We start from the raw sequence: 18357 nt of genomic DNA, 5'->3' as shown, positions 1-18357 counted from the left end.
AATAAACTGAGCTTCTGGGAAGGACATGAAGTTAGAGGGGACACCATTCCACCTAGAGCAAGTCCGGAGCATTTATATGCACTGTCCCATGTATTTCCCACAGCAGCACCATGAAGTAGGTACAGGCATCATCAACCCTAGACAAGCAAGGACCTGAAGTTCAGTAAAATGGTGCCCCCCCCCCCCTATTAGCACATGTAACACACAAGGCTGCAGTCAGAGCGCAGCCACAGCATGGTACCCACCCCCACCTTGCCAAGAGCCCACCTGTATCTGTGAAATAGTAGATCTGGAACCTGCATCCCTGCAGGCATGTGACTGCTTCCTGGAAGTGTTTCTAGACTCCTACAAAGGACTTGGAATCTTTATAACTGCCTTTCCTTTAGTGTCTTACACCATGAATGGATACATGAAATAAAAATACCCAAATAAACAAATTTATTTATCAACTATCCTGTAAGGTCCAAAGTTATTCTTCTAAGTTTAGATTCCTGGAATGTCTTTGAACATCCTATGCAGGCTTGTTGCATGAATTTATTGACAATGAATAATATTTTGCAAAGTGTAGCTCTCTAATCAATAGGGTTCATTTTTACATACCAATATTCAAAATTTAGCAATTAGGGAAATGGAAATAAAAATTCATCACCTTAAATTTTATTTTTGTTCTTTTGGGGCACAGATAATCTTCATCTTGCTTTGGGTTTATTGAGCTAAATATAAAAAATATTTATAATACTAACAGAATATTGTGAAAGGCATTATACTAAAATCTTTGTAAACATTCACTCGCACAATTTTAAAAGTAAAACGTTATTTGTGATATTAAGATATATAGTTTAGAAGATTTATCATTTTCAAAGGCAAACATATATGTTCAATTTCAATATATATTTTGTATTTTAATGAATTATACATTACAGAGGTGAAAAAATCTTTTAAATTATTTAAAATCATCTCTCCACTTCATTCTCTGTAATTACGGTGTACAAATTACTGTAATCAGACACCATGAATTTCCATATATTGGCTAATGAATGAACACAATATGGTCAAAGATAATCCACTGATCCGCACAGCCCTAGGAAATCATATGTAGAGTTAACTGTGCAGTTATTGAAAGCTTTCTGGGAAACATCGTCATTGACTTTCTCATTAAAGAGTCTCTCGGGGGCTTGACTTATAATAATCTCCCCTGAGAAATAAAGCTTTGTTCTTTAACTGAAAATGTGATAAATCAACCTGCAACTGTATGAGCATGTGAGCCAGGAATAAGGCAGGCAGCATTCCATCCTTCCTTTCCACCCTTGTTGAATCATCTTATTTTGATGCCAGGTCGGTGATAGAGGTAAGATGCATGTTTTAGATCCATATTGTGACATATGACATAATGGGTGCCTCACTTGAAAGCACAATCAAAATGCAATACTTGAGATTTAAAAAATAACAAAATCATCTTTCTTTAGAAATGGAACAGACTTATATGCCATCTAGGTGAAATTTATCACTTCTTCAAGGAGGAAGTTAAATGCTAAAGACATTAACATTTACCTGCAATTACAAAGCTGGTATAGGCAAAGTGTGGCCTAAGACATCTCCAAAATGTCTCCTTTAGTGATATGTACATATCTGTTTGCTTATTCATTTATTTACTTATAAGTCACATTCTGTAAGCTTCCAATAGGGTATCAAAATAGCATCATAGGTGACATGTATGTAAAAATCCTACAAAAATAAAAAAACAGTACACACTCCCATACACACATGAACAAACTGAGTTTTCAACCTATTATCTAGATCTTTGCTGCTGTCCACATGTTGACTATTGAACCCTTGAAAATGGCTCACCTGGGCAAGGGGCACAGCTCAGTGGTAGAGCAGGTCCCTAGCTTATGCAAGGCCCTGGGTTCCATCCCCAGCAACAACAATTAAAATGTGGCTTGTCAATATTGAGATATTCTGTAATAGAAAAATACACACCACATTTCTAAGGGTATAATATCAAATAGATCCTTTAATTGTATGTTGAATTTATATTATTTTAGATGTATTAGATTAAATAAAATATACCATATTTTATACTGTTTATTTATTTGTTAATTTGCTTACTTATTGATTTATTTTGGTGGTGCTAGGGCCTGAACCCAGGGCTTTGTGAATGCTAGATAAATGCTCTACCACTGAGCTACAGCACAACCCCTCATTTATTATTACTTTTTAAGGAGGTTACTACTAAAAGTCTTAAATTACATGGAAAAAATATCATGTGTAGCTCACATTGTGTTTCCACTGGACAGTACAACCCTTTTAATGTAATTTCTGTCTTTGAACACTGAATTAACCTCTTAGTCTCTGAGAAAAGGAAATAAGGATCAGATAGTTCTCCTTATCTAATTAAGGGAAACTTACTTATTCTTTCAAGAGGGACAAATTTTTTCCCAGTACTAAATTACCATAGAATCTATTTCATGCATCTTGTATAAGCAGCATTTGGGAATAATGCCTTCAACCCTGTTTTTACAGAAGATGAGAAAATATTGTTCACCTAGATGTGTTTATATACTATTCCTTCAAAAACAACAACAACAAAAATCATCAAGTACATACTATTTAATGATACATTAGAAGAAACAAAACCACCAAGGTCTTGGTTATGTCTGTCGGCCATCTCCCTTATTTTGTGATATAATCCTGAAAATACCTTGGAATAACAAATTGGCATCATGTCCATTAGATTATTTTCTTACTCAAATTATCCATTGTCTCAATTGAGCTTTCCATATAATGTGCAGAACAGTTTACTCAAAGATAATCTTTTTTAAGATATGGCATGTGATGATACTGTGCTGTTGTGAAAGGCACAGGTGCTGTCTGTCTGTGTCTCCCAGGGGTGCTTGTCCACAGGCAGGTGTACTACAGCACCCTTATGCTGTGTCCTTGGGCAAACTGTCTCACTGAGATCCGGGGTCCTCACACAATTCTGGAGAGGATCATGCCTAAATAGCAAGCTGTTGTGAGTGCTCCTGGCACATGTTGAGTAGTCAGTAAATGAGAGTTGCCTCTGCTGTGGTTCTTGCAGCTGATTGAAGAAACACTTTTACGTTCTGGCTACACTGACTTCCAACTACACAAGATGATAAATGTAACTAAAGCTCATGCCAAGATGGCAGCCATCTCAGAAAATTCAATGCTAGTATCCATGAGTCTGGGAGAGTGGTGGTACTCATTTAGCATTGCACATAAAAAAAGAAAATTTGAGGAGAGTTCTGCATCTTTTATTTGACTAAATAAGATCTTAACACCAGCTTCCTGTGGGGCCAATGATGCTAAGTTAATTCAAAGAAAAAATAACGGGAATTAGTAATAGCTGATTCTAAGAAACATTCTCTTCCTAATTCTATCTGATTGCTAGTAAAGAAGATGGAGGCAAAGTCCAATGTGATGAATGTCAAGGGTGGTTTGGTCTGCTTTCTGAGGGCTGCTCCATATAAACAAAAACAGCATATCTCCTCTGTTTCTTGTTCCCAATACTCTGTCTCCCTTTCTATTGTTTTCTACAAGTGATAATACAAAGTACAAAATTATACAAAATCATGACATGAGTTAGGGAGAATTGTTTTAACCTATTTGAACACTAGTCCTAACCTTTTAAAGATCTGTTTAATTCTTTAAGAACAGTGCAGAGAAAATACTCCTGCACAGAATAAGCACTCAGTATGAAGTACTTATTCTAAGAATATTATATTTATATATAATATAAATATATATTATATATATACAATATATATATTGTTATTATATATATATATATATATATATATATATATATATATATATATATATATATATATAAATTGCACTCTATACATCTCCTTTCCTTTGTAACTGAAGCACTTTGAGGAAAGTACCATTTGGGTAGTGATGTTGCTGCTGGTGATGAGAATCAATCAGTGCCAAGTTCAGTTTCCCCGGAATGTTGAAGATAGAACTCCTGAGAAATGCCAAGGCAAGCCTAGAAAGCAAGTTTTATTTAAAAGATAGAACAGGGGTAGACTTCTCTGCAGAGAAGGGGCCTCAGAGCTGGGTGTTGAGGAAGTGGGGGTGTCCTGCCTCTTTTATACATTTTAGAATTCCTTTGTTCTCTTGGCCTCTCCTACCCATCCTGACTATGTGACTGGTAGCCAAACGGTGGGCCAAAGATGGGAGAGAAGCCTTCCAAGGGTACCTCTCTGTATCTGCCCAAAAGGTCAGGAAAGGAACCACCCAGGAGGTACTTCTTATACCCCTACAACTCCTTAGAGGGAACAACAATTCCTTGGAGACAGGTATCCTTGGCAACTGGTGGAGGAAAAGAGGGAAGACTTTGGAGATATTAGCATTTCATTTCCTCCAGAATCAGCCCCCATCTTTCTGACCCAGTCATTTATTATCTACACTGACTGTCATGTGCCCTGACCTCACTGATATCAATTAAGTTGATTCAGACCCCAAAGAACCATATTTTATAATGTGCCCTTGCTATTAAAAATCTTTAAGAAACAGAACTCAGAAGTTTTCTGGGAAAGTTATCTGCACAGGATGTCTGTACCTGCTCTCTATTTTCAATCCATAACACTCCATATGCAAAATATGGCACATCTTCAACCTTCCCCAAGAGAATCCACTCAACATAGTAAAAAGTTTTTAGAGAGAAAATGGAACTGGGATGACATTGTACATGCCACATTAAAAACAAATAAGTAAACAAGAGGAAGGTCTCAAAAACCTTTACTAGACAGTGTTTTTCCCAAACAGGATTATCATTCTCACCTCCCCCACAGTTAGGATTCTTAGCTTCCTGGCTTCCTGAGCTTCCTTTTCTTTTGGCCCCTGCCTCTTCCTGGAGCAACACAAATTTCATTTGTTTCTGTAATTTAAAACCTTCTGTTGCTAAACTTGTCTTTGAGGTCTCATCCTCTAGAACAAGTGGCTTATCCAGAAAATTATTTCCAATATTATTGAATTCAACATTGGGCTTATCAAAATATTCATTTCCAAATGGCTTCTCTAGGAGGAACTCTTGCAGACAGCCTTCCCTGAGCTTTATTACCACCTGTGTGCTTTGTGAGTCAAGCTTTGTGTTCTTTGCAGATCAGAGCCCAGCAGCCCTGACCATGGCTCATCAACAATTGAGCAAGATCTTGCTGCCCTGGACGCCGAAATGACCCAGAAGTTAATAGACCTGAAGGACAAACAACAGCAGCAGCTGCTTAATCTTCGGCAAGAACAATATTATAGTGAAAAATACCAGAAGCGAGAACATATTAAACTGGTAAGCCCAAGAAACATGATTCATATTTGGGTGGCTGAAAACCTCTTTCCTATAGAAAATGTATTATGCTCTTGTGTAATTCAAAGGACACAAGGGCAGGTGCAAGTGGTACCATCTTGGGAGACTATGGAAGCCACCAGCTGTCTACCATGCTAATATTTTCTACACTCCATTATTCTACCATCTTCACTAAGCTTTTCTCTATTCCCTCAATGTGGCTGTGCTTTATTGTTTTTATTGACCCTAACTCATTTAGGGGATATGGGTTTTGGGGGTATCTTTGGAATTGCACAGGAAAGTAAATAAATTCTTAGCCTTACTTAACAAAATTAAGAACATGCTGCAAGTAAATTCTAACATTTTCTGTGTCACTGAGCTTCTCAAGAAATGAAAAAAAAAAAAAATACACAGCTCACTCTCCTACATTTTAAAGAGTCAACATCTAAAGGACCAAGGACTGATAGGAAATGTTATCTTTCCAATTTCTGGGATTCCCTATGGAGACAAACACCATCCTCTCTGTTAGAGATCAGTTTCACTACCCACCACCACCACCATTTTTTTTTTTCATGGATTGTGACATTTTCTCCCTTGTTGAGGTCTTGACACATAGTAGGGACATAATTAATATTTAAAAACGGCTATATTAAATAAATTAAGCAATAAAGTAGTCTTGAAAACAAAGTAGCCTCAAAAACAAATCAAATGAGTAATTTTAATAGAAATTAAAGCAGTGAATCCATAGGAAATGGGTTGTAAGAGGTATTTCTATGATCTGTCCATTTCTTGCTGAGGGTCTGCACATATAGAATTCTGAGGCTGTTTCTGCTTATATGGTTGGAAATCTGCAGATGGTTTAGCCATTACTGTGTGATAGGGGATCACTGCGAGTACTTGCACCTCCATGATAATATGCAAAGGATTCATATGAATGGGTTATCAAAAACCAGGCTCCACTTGATCAGTTATTCTCAACATAAGTGTAAGTCAAGATAACCTGGAAAATTTGTTAAAAGATACATTGTTAAGCCCTATCCCAAATTTTAATTCAACAGGAGTCTTGTAGAGGTAGTGTTGATTATACTTCTGTTCTTAGGAACATGCTTTGAGAACCACTTCCTGATACCCTAAAGGAGTATCAGAGCTTTGTTTTTAACAATCTTCACATAATTTTGATGGCTCACCTTGTTTTGAACTTCTAAAATAAGATGGAAGCAGTGAAAGAACAGTCGAGCAGAGCTTGGTTTGGGTGTTTGGAGGGGATTGCCTTGACAGACCTGAGAAAGGCAATACCAGTTTTATTAGGAGATAATGGCTTTGAGACCCAGCCATAACCACTTCCATGTGACTTTCTTCTCTGAGTGACCCAGGCCTACTACTCTAGAATATAATGATTATAAGAATAAAAGTAGCAACTTTGCATTGGACCCTCACCAGGGGTGCCTAAACTAAGTCATTTATGGAAACTTAATCCTCACACCAGTGACCTTTGTTACTATTTTCAGCCCATTTTGTGTTTAAAAAAAATAGAGAAAATAGAAACATTTATTTACTTTTCCAGGATTCCACAACTAGAAACTGGTATTTGGGGGATTTGATTTTTGGTCTTCGATACTAGAGCCCCTACTTTAGGACCATTATGTAGGTGCCTCTTATGATTCCCATTCCATGCAATGTCCCTAAACAAGAACAAAAACAAAAATGTGGGCAAAAATATGCCGTATACTAGGTAGGAATAAGGGCTTAAAAGGAAAAAAAAAATACTATCATAAATAGAGAAGTTGGAGCGGAGACTGGGGAAGGATGAAGAGTGGGTTTACAATTTTAAAGGAAGTAGGTGGGGAAGGACTCGCTGAGAAAGCAGCATGCGAGTCAGGAGGCAAAGGAATGACCCCTGCAACACATGGAGGAAGGTTTTTCTAGGCAGAAGATATCACATACATACACTCTGGGATAAGATAGAGCAGGGTAGCTCTGTCTGAGAAAGGTGATAAGGTGTCAAGTTAGAGTGACAGAACTTTTGGGGTGGGAGACACATCTTCTTGGTCTTTAGGCTTCTCTAAGGCCACTGTGTTTCACTTGGAGTGAGGTGGGAACTGTTGAAAGTTTTGAACAGTGCACTGACATGATCTAAAGTCACAGTGTCCACTCTGGGTCTGTCCTGTCCTGGACATGGTGAGAACTGGTCCTCCAGGCAGGGGCAGTTCAAGCCAACCGTGGACCAAGAGGTTGAGAAGTCATGGCATTCACCAGCAGATGACTCAAGTTGACCAATAGAATGAATGTTACTTAGAAGTCTACAAAACCCAGCCACCATCATCTGGAGTTTCCCCAGGGACCCAACCCTTGAACAAGACTCCATTTTCCAAGAAAAGAAACATGGCAATTTTTTTTTTTCACAAAAAAAAAACTGTGGCAGAGTAAGAGAGTATCTTAATATTCATAGGAGATTCCCAAAATAAGAATACTGAATATAGATTAAAAACAGAAGCCTGGATTTCCCAAGAAGGCCTATTGGGAGGAGTGAACTTGAGCTGCAGAAATCACAGAAAAGAACTGAAAAATCCAACACTCCAGGAGCAATACCTAGACAAAAAGCAGCATATGTAATTCCATTAATAAGGGTGTGAAAATCAACTCAGTTGGTTTTCTCCTGAAGGAGCAGGTTGGTTTAAAGGTCCCGACAAACTTATAAATGGGAAAACCTCACCCAAGAAGCAGAGGAGGTGGTGTACATTTTAAAATTTTATCTGTTCATCTATTGAAGGGCATGTAGGTTGGTGCCACAGTTTAGCTATTGTGAACTGTAGTATGCTGGTTTTTTTTTTTTAAGAGAGAGAGAGAGAAAGAATTTTTTTAATGTTTATTTTTAGTTTTTGGTGGACACAACATCTTTATTTTATTTTTATGTGGTGCTAAGGATCAAACCCAGTGCCCCGCGCATGCCAGGCAAGAGCGCTACTGCTTGAGCCACATCCCCAGCCCCTAGTATGCTGTTTTTAAGTCCTTTGGATATAGACTGAGGACAGGGATAACCGGGTCAAGTGGTGCTTCCATTCCCAATTTTCCAAGAAATCTCCATACTGCTTTCCATATTGGGTGCACCAATTTGCAATCACACCAGCAGTGTATGAGTGTAACTTTTCCCCCACATCCTTGCCAACACTTATTGTTGTTTGTATTCATAATAGCTGCCATTCTGACTGGAGTGAGGTGAAATCTTAGAATAGTTTTGATTTGCATTTTAGAATTCAGGAAAAAAAATAAGTACGTTTCTATGTCAGCCTGGCCCTTTGGGAAAAATGTAAGCAATGTATTCAAAATGCTCATTTCTTCTACACTATGATTGTGGATTTGGGCTTAAGTGAAATCCCAATGCCTTTTGAATGAACAAATACAGACCTTTATTAAGAAGTCAGTGGCTGGAACACTTTGGATTTAGAACAACACAAAGTTTATTTCATGGCCACTTGGGGGCATCCACAGTTTATTCTACATGCCTTTAGCTCCTATATGTATACAAGATCTACCTATCAGCTTCACTTGTAGTAACTAGAAATTATTCTGCCAGGGAATCTTTTTTAACTGAAAGGTACCCAGAAGTTTCAGTTCTCTTTGGTGGTGGTTTTGAGTGATGAGCAGGTTTCTCAGGCTAAATCAGACCAATGGTAATGTAATTAAAAAGTGAGTAGGCCCCAGGTAAAAAGGAATATTTGAGTGATGAGAAAAATTAAGCAATAGATATTTCATCTCCCAGAATTGCTTTGAGGATTAAATACCAATGTGCTTTGGCTAAGGATTATACATTTCAATACTGCTACCCACAGATCAAGAATCAATAAAAAAGCCATAGAATTAATAAATTACTTCACAGATGTTTATTGAACACTTCATATTTGTACAACACTCTGATAGATAGAAATAAAAATGAATTAAACTTAAAACGTGGTTGCTGCACACATTCAGGGAGTATGTGTAACTAATAATTCTAATAAATGAAAGCAAACATGTAGCAATAATTTTCCTAACTTTATAAACTGATAAACTCTATAAATTTACTAACTTTGAATCAACATAATATCCTAGTATTATAAATTAATAAACCCTTCCTTCCTTTCCTTTTCTTTTCTTTCTTTCTTCTATTCCCTCTCTCCCTCAGCACCCCTCTCTCTTTCTCTGTGCTGGGGATCATGCCTAAGGCCTTATGCATGCTAGACAATCACTGTACCACTGATCTATACCAGCTCCTCCATGTATTCTAATCTATTCTAATCCATCCATTTCTCCCTTACTTCCCCTTGACCTTGGTACCTCATAGTCTTATTACAGATCCTCTTGGCTATTACACCAACAATCATTCCAAAACCCCAAACCAACATTATTACCCACTAACCTGAGTCCCCCATTTCCCTGCCAATCCCAGTAGACTGAATACTATGTTTCAGACTGAAATCTCTGGGAAAATACTTATGGGCTATAAATTAAATGGCAACATCAAAATGTGATAGCAATGATTAGGGCTCCAGAATCAAATGTCCTCATTTTAGGACACTGTTCCCTTCAGTGTTCTCATCTGCCCAGTGGAGAATGGAATAATTCTCACTTCTTTCAACTGTAAAGAAGAGAAATAACAAGCACAGAAAACATTGCTTTTCATGAGACCCCGCTATTTTGGTGCAATACATGAATTGGCTAATAAATTTATACATCACATATAAATGTGTATTATAGCTATTGACATCCTGCTCAGCTTGAGGGAACTCATCATCTTCCTTTGATGATTCCTATCAGCTCCACATGCTGTTCCAGCTGTCTGGAAAATACTCTTGCATTTCCTTCCTTTTGGGGTCACCCAGCTGAAGTATATATGCCAGGGGCAATTGCAATGCAGACATAATCTCTATTGATAGTGTAGTATTATCTGTCTTCCTCTGATATTCTGGCTTTAACCTAGGGTCATTTTTCTTGAGAGATTAATGGTTAAGCTTTCCCAAACAAAAAGTGACAAATGAGTAAAAGATTTTAGTAGTGAAATAAGGAAAAAGCAATTGTCAAATGTGTTATTTGTGAATTTTCCTGATCATTATCCTAATGGTGTTGGTGTTTCTCTCTCTCTCTCTCTCTCTCTCTCTCTCTCTCTCTCTCCACACACACACACACACACACACACACACACACACATACACACACACACACGACCCAAATCTGTATACTGTCTACAGAGTGCTCCTTTTGCTTAAGCATTATGTCATGGGCAGTTTTTTTCTGTCATGCTTTTTAATGTTGCTCAATGACTTTATATTATTTCATTGTATGATTGTAGTTTAATTTATTTGTTCAGTTCCCTACCGATATGATTTTGAGCTGTGTTTATTCTCTTTTATTGTTGATGTTATTACACTAATGTTATAGAGAACATTATTCTAGAATTTCTGGAAAATTGCTCTCCAGAAAAGTTTTGTCAATGTACACTATCACAGTGTCTGATAGCTATGTCCTTCTAGGGTTTTATCTTTTAAAAAAAAATTATTCCAGACCAAATGGCTGAAAATTGTATTTACCTTAAATTATATTGCTTTACTTATGAGGAAGGATGAGCATATTTCCATATGTGCACTGGCTTTTTGCATTTCTTTTTTCTACAAATGTCCTGTTCACAAGCATTCCCTGTTTTACTGTTGGTTTGTCTCCTTGGGTTGATGCTGTATTGTTTCATTTATCATTATTAAGAGACTGAGGGTTAAGTATTCTTGCATAGCCATTCATTCACCAGAACTTTTTGAAGGCCTACTGTGGTACACATTCAGGTAGAAGGATTCAGTGTGGCCCAGACCTAATTGTGGTCCCTCCTCTCAGGAACTTACTGTGATTCAGAACATGACTGTTGAAGTCACAAATACTGCTATTAGTATGCCCATCTTTAACTGTTAGATTTTTGCATAGTGAGTACCCTAAAACTTATTGGATTAAAACAACCATTTATTTAGCTCATGATTCTGTGTGTCAGCAATTTGGGTTTGACACAACTGGATGGTTCATGCGGTCTTGGTTGGGCTTATGCCTGTTTCTTACATTCAGCTGCCAGTCACAGCAAGCCCTGTTCTTGGGGTTTGGCTAATTATCAGCTGTGTCAGTGCAGGTGATTGATCCACCGACTCTCACCATTCAACAAGCTTGCTGCCTGGGCTTGTTCAAACAGAAGTTGGAAAGAATTCCAATTGAGAGCAAGTGGAAGTGTGCAAGGTCTTGTACAGATCTTATCACTTATTTCTCATTCTGTTGACTGAAGGAAGTCATAAAACTTGCCTGGAGTTAGGGGTCAGGGAAATGTGCCCTATCTCTTGTAGAGAGCAGCTGTAAGTCACAATGTAAAGAATGCAGATACAGGGAGTAGTATAGAACTGGAACTATTTTGAAGGGGAAAAATCTGTGCATAGCCCCTTATAGTTTGAATGTCAGATTCAATAAAAATCACCAAGGACATTTAACAAAATAGAATATAATCATCTTTCTTCATGATAGTATAATTTGCAAAGGATTTTGTGTGAGGACAAATAATTTTTATTTTCACCTACATAACTTTAACTATATTATTTCACCATTTTGAGTGTCTATATCACTATTTCTAAAATTTAAAAAAAATTGGACAAGAATGCTTATAAAGTCTTTCTCCAATTGTAATGCAAGTTTCCCTTAAATTATAGAATATAGAGATGATCCAACTTGGATGTGTTAAAATAATAATTAGGGATTTTAGATTGAAACAACAGATTTTTCAACTTTGGTTTTTCTTTATTTTTGTGCACAATATATATTATCTTAATGTATTTTTTTATGATGTTAATTGTTGACTAGAGAAGATTAAGGGGGAAAGGCAATAAATAGAACCAAATCCAAAAGCAAAGCAAAGAATGACTTTGATTTGTGTCAACTTACAAGAAACTTCAGGAACCAAGGAGATTCTGCTGTAAAGGAAAATTCCAAAATAAAATCCACAAGCCTGATTATTTATTTTGTGCCCTCTGGAATTATAGGAATCATTGCATTACATCTGGCAAGTGAGGGATGTTGAAATGACATATTTTGCATTAAGAAAAAAAGATGATTGACACAGTATTTATCTTCATGGGCAGCTCTTCTGGACCTACCCTTCAAATAGACTGTTGAGAGCCTATGTTTTATTGTCCCAGTTTAGTTATAAAAAACAAACCAAGTCTTGTCTCCTCTAGTTAGATCCCCTTTTACAATTATTTAAAAGTATCCATTTGAACATTATTGCTACCTTCCTCCATCTAAGTGTTAAGTAATACTTGCTTAATTTATTCTAAATTAAGTGGCCTTGACCTCTTTTAGAATTATGAAGCCTTTTGCTGAAGTTTTAGTGGTTTGTCTGGGATCTTTTCTCTTCTAGTTTTAATCAGATATGATCTCATTTAATTAGTTCAGATGCAAACATTTTCTCATTTTTTCTATTTTAATCAAAAAATTTATAATTGCATCATTTATGAATTCTGAGCTTTTCTTTTTTATTTTATTTTTTTTAACTCAGGATCACTCAACCACTGAGCCACATCCCCAGCCTTATTTCCCTATTTTGCATTTTATTTAGAGACAGGGTCTCACTGGGTTGCTTAGCACCTCACCATTGCTGAGGCTGGCTTTGTACTCAGGATCCTCTTGTCTCAGCCTCCTGAGCTGCTAGGATTACAGGCGTGTGCCACCACACCTGGCCTGCACCTAGTTTTCAATAACTTTTGTAAACACCCTCATTAACATTTATAGTTACAAGGGGATAATTCTGTGGCCTATTCTAAGTTCTTATTTAAAGTTAAATTTAAAAACAAATTTAATGATATTTAGTCTCATAACGCTGCCCAGATTGATCTGGAACTCCTGGGCTCAAGTGATCCTGTTGGCTCAGGTTCCCATATGGCTGGAACTGTAAGAACATGCCACCTTGCCTGACTTGTATATGAGCCATTTTAAATGAAACTTTTTGTAGCATAAAAATAATATTTCATGAACATTTCATGGCCATAAATGCCTGGTTTTTAGTATTTTTTAATAATATTTTAAGCCATAATTGAATTCTAAAATCACACTTATGTTCATTGTTTTATAACTTAACAAAGGAACTCTTAGAGATGATTTTGTCCTGATATTTTACTGACTAGGAAACAAGAATGAGAACATTGAGATGGTACAACCCAAGCAAAAACCTATGCCGATAAAACAATACATCTAAACTCTAGCTCTCTTTATCCAACTTCTTGATATTTTTAAAACAAGTTTTAAGATATTTTGAGTCAAAGGAAAGATTTTACATTGACCCATTTACATCTCCCAGAAAGCTAAAAACTGGCATTTATATTGACATAATTTAAAAGTGAAAAATAATTTAAAATGTTATGAGTTCGTTGGATAAACCTATTTAACATTGAGTAGGAGTCACAATGAAATTTTCATTTTTGTTTCCCTACCCACTAGGATCATTTAAGCATTTAGATTCATGGCTAAAGGTGTAGCTCAGTGGTAGAGTGCTGCTTAGCTTGTAATGGTCCTGGGTTTAATTCCCCAGCACTCAGCAGGTTCGGGGGCGGGGCACTTAGGTTCAAATAAGAAACCACATAGATCCTTTTTTTTTTTGCTCACTTCACTTAGCATTATATTCTCTAACTCCATTCATTTACCTGAAAATGCCATGATTTTATTCTCTTTTAATGCTGAGTAATGTTCCATTGTGTATATATACCATATTTTCTTTATCCACTCATCTACTGAAAGGCATCTGGGTTGGCTCCACAATTTAGCTATTGTGCATTGTGCTGCTATAAACATTGATATGACTATGTCCCTGTAGTTTGTGTTTTTTAAGTCCTTTCGGTATAAGCCGAGGAGCAGGATAGCTGTGTCAAATGGTGGAGAAACCACGTAAATTCTATTCAGCTAAGGAAAATAAAAAATGATAATTGGTAAGTATGAAAGAGTATCTCAGAGAATGATTAAGAAGGTTGCCCTTTTTGACCAAGATGTTCTCTTGAAAAAAAGGGAGAATGGAGGAAACCATCTCCAGTGGGACATGGCCCTATGTCTGCTGATGGATCTTCATTATTCTGGCACATCATAGGTGCTCAGTAGATATGTATTGCATAAATGAATGAGTGTTTCTCAATTTGAATAGCCAGGACACACACCCCAGAATAAATATCCACCTCATTTATAAATCACCAGTAATGTGTTTGGTTTTTATATCATGACTTAGTTCAGCTGCATGGCAACTTAATTTTTTATAGAAAAACAATTTATAGTGAAAACTCAGGAGTGGCAGCTCCAACCAGCATCAAAGAAGAGACATTCTTCAGATATTCATGGATGGGGAAGGAAGATGCATTGTGCCCAAAATGTGACTCTTCTATACTTGGCCTCTGCCCATTTTCCAAAATTATCCTTCTCAGAAGAGACTCCAAATACTCCAACTTCTGTCCACACATTTTTTTTTTTTAATTCCTTTTGATTTAGCATCAGGGAATTATTCTCTTCCATGGAAACCATTTTCTCACCCTCAAATGACTAAACCAAGTGAAATTTAGCATGGAGTTGATAACAAGCATAAAATTTGATTCCCCAAGGCTTTTCTTTTGACTCCTTAAAAGGTTTGGGACATTTATCTAGGAGAGTTGTCATGAGTGGTAAACAAATAAGCAAAGTAATTGAGATGTGTCTATTTCTTTGGAGCAGCAAAACAAAAATTACACCAAAACTTAAAGCTAAATGTTGTTTACAGAATTTCAGTTTACCGTGTACCCTCTTGGTTTATTTCCTAGAATTCTAAAATTAATCTTTGCTTCTTTTCTATCTATAATGACAGTTTAGTTTCAATGAGGTTTGTGGCTAATAAATTATTGAGTAGTTTTTTTTTTTTGAACAGGCATATTTTTTAAAAGTATGTCTACTAATAAATACATCAAAAGTCAGTGTGCTCTGCCCTTATGTTAGTTAAAAAGCCCTTCAATTGCTGTGTGAAAATCACTCTTCTGGGTTCTATTTTCATACGTTATGCAACATAAACTTTGGATCAAAACCCAGATATTCCTTCATCTTATTTGATGATAAGTATAGAAATTTTTAATTTATAAGAAGAGATTGACTATCCAAACCAAGGAAAGGGAAGGGATAGTGTGCCATTCTATAGAACTTTCTATAGCTCCTAAGCGTTCCCCCCACCCCCCACTTTTGCTTTTCTCTGCATAATATTTTTAGTTTTTTCCAATCCAGCAGATGAGCTTTCCCTTTATCAGCAGACATGGGCACCAAACTGTTTTCTTCCTTTCTCAATTGATATGTAGGAAAGATCTTGGGCCATATGATTGGCCAAGCTTGCAGCCTTTGAGAAATCACCCAAGGTTTATTATTGCCTCCTCTGGACCCATAACCTTGGCTAAGAGATGGGAGTTAAAAGACATAGCAGCTTTCATGGGCATCATGCTAGACAGTCAGAAAGCAGAGAAAGTTCTTCCCAGAGAAGTAGTATTGGGTAGAGAAAACCACAAGTGAGTCCAGAAACCTCTCTTTATAGGGTAGGAAAGAGATCAATTATTGATATATATATATATTCTCATTGCCAGTTTAATATGAGTTTAACAACAATGGCATACTCTTAACAATGTCATAGTATTAATCATTCTGTCTCCTGGAACTTAAGGAGTCACAGTTTAAATGAAAATAGGAAATGCCGCTTGGCAGAATTACAACAAAAGCAATGATCTTTTACAAAAATAGCCGGAAAAGGCAGAGTGTCACAGGGAAGGGTCTGTAGAGAGGAAGAGTAGGACAGACCCAGAAGTGCACACTTGACACACTTTTGCATATTTGTCATATGAGCAGAGGTGTTGTCCTTTAAAAACATATTCATTGAGATTCTAGGGAAACCCCATTTTCATTAGTCTTAGGCAAAAGTCACATTTTAAAAAATACATCTAGCCAGGCACAGTGGTACACACCTGTAAAACCAGTGACTCAGGAGGCTGAGGTAGGAGGATCCAGAGTTCAAAGCCAGCCTCAGCAAGAGGGAAGTGCTAAGCAACTCAGTGAGACCTTGTCTCTAAATATAAAGTCCAAAATAGGGCTGGGGATTGGGCTCAGTGGTTGAATCGCTCTGAGTTCATTCCCCGGTATCCTCCCCACCAAAAATAAATACATCTAGATATTACATGAAGGCATTTGTTTCTCTGTGAACAAAACCTAGCTTGTAATACTTTTTAAAGATTTATACCTCAGTGGTAGAGTGAGTGCTTGCCCAACATGTGTGAGGCACTGGGTTTGATTCTCAGCACCACATATAAATAAAATAAAATAAAGGTCCATTGACAACCAAAAAAAAAAAATAGTTTCCAATAAAATAGTCCATTGTGGGTGTGTGAGGTTCCGTAGCTAACTCTGAGGTTGGAGTCAGTGTAGCTTCAAAACTGAGGAGATTTTGTTCATAATTATTTCCTGAACCATTATTATTTGTAAGCTCCTATTTTGTGTAGAGCCTGAGAGTCAAAAAATAAATAAATAAATAAATAAAGAGAGGGATATCACAAGAGTGACATCCTCTTATAGAATAATAATGAAGTTTTTATTACAAAAGGTAAGTGTCTGCCACTGATACTAATAGAAAAGCCAATTGAAAGAATAAAGGGGAAGAATCCCCAAGGGTAGGTTCAGAAAGGAAAGGACATGGAAGAAGGAGACCTGGACTGGTGTCCACTCCCCAGTCAGAAGCAGTGATAGCAGCACAGCTCAAGACAACTTTTTCTCATCAAGAGAATGATCTATATCTGAGCTGTTTTCACAAGGGAGTATCATGGAGGGGAAGGGGAAGGGAACATGAGATAAAGTATGAACACAGGTGTGTGTCTGGATAGTTCTGTGAACAAAATGTAATCTACTTTATTGGATATGAAGAATGCTAATGTGGGAAAGGAAATTCAGAACTGGAGCATGTCATATTTGAAGACAAAGAGCCAGTTATGTCTTTGGGACATCTAAGAAGAAGACTATCTGGGATGAAGAAGAGCTGAGGAGGGACTAAAGGAAGGAAGGAAATTCTTGGCATGTCCAGAAGGGAGTTAATGATGATCAGAACCAGAGTCCTGTTGCCACGCAGCCATGAGATACAGGTGACAGAAGAAATGAGCAAATCTCTGTTACCCACTCCATGTGAAAGGCCCAAAGAGGGAGGTCAAAGGCAATGTACACTTTTGAGCTGAACAATGATACTGTTAAAAATGAAAGAATATACTCTTTTGTCTTGTGTGAGACAAATTGTGAACTTGTATGTACAAATATCGAGGTAGGGATGGTGGGGAGGTATCATCAGGTAGAACTGGTCAGCAGGCAGTTGGAGATCTTGAACTGAATTGAAGAGAGTTGAAAGGGGAGTAGTTGTGAGCTTGAGGATCAAGGAGCTTCTTGTGTGTGGTTGGCCACTAACATCATGACATTGAAGTCATGATTCCCAAACTTGGTACCGAGGCACTCTCAGGCACCACACTGAACTCACTGGGGCATATGGGATTTTTTTTTTTTTTTTTTTGGTACTAGGGATTGAACTTGGCGGGGGGGGGGGGGGGGGGGGGGCTAGACCACTGAGCCACATCCCAAGTTTTACTTTTTATTTTTAAGGACAAGGTCTTGCTGAGTTGCTTAGCATCTCACTTTTGACTCATCATCCTCCTGCCTCAGTCTCCCGAGCTGCTGAGATTACAGGCCTGCCGCCACCAAGCCTGGCAGTTGTGGGATATTTTATTTTAGGTCCGAGGTGTTGTTGGTGTTGTTGTTTGTTTTTGTTTTGGGGGGTTTTTATTTTTGATTTTTTCATTTTTGGCTGGGAGAATGCTAGGGATTGAACTCAGGGCTTCATGCCTGCTAGGCAAACGCACTACTGAACTAAAGCCCCAATACATTTTTGAAGGAAACTGAACAACATATGTTGAACTCTATAAAAACTACTACTACTACTATGTTGCTCGATCTAAGTATTTAATAAATGAAATTGGGTT

At 37.3% G+C, this 18357-nt stretch overlaps 1 protein-coding gene across 3 annotated transcripts in view; it reads left to right on the top strand.

The window, feature by feature from the left end:
* Plcb1 (phospholipase C beta 1) overlaps positions 1 to 18357 on the top strand; it is a 707068-nt gene that overhangs the window by 596381 nt on the left and 92330 nt on the right. For all 3 annotated transcript variants that reach the window (XM_076851538.2, XM_076851540.2, XM_076851539.2), the window contains one exon: positions 5131 to 5311. In XM_076851538.2, the coding sequence (XP_076707653.2) occupies positions 5131 to 5311 (181 nt within the window). The remainder of the gene's footprint in view (positions 1 to 5130; positions 5312 to 18357) is intronic.

Source organism: Callospermophilus lateralis, chromosome 3, assembly GCF_048772815.1.
Source record: "Callospermophilus lateralis isolate mCalLat2 chromosome 3, mCalLat2.hap1, whole genome shotgun sequence".
NCBI classification, from domain to species: domain Eukaryota; kingdom Metazoa; phylum Chordata; class Mammalia; order Rodentia; family Sciuridae; genus Callospermophilus; species Callospermophilus lateralis.
This window is presented reverse-complemented; position numbering and strand designations above follow the sequence as displayed.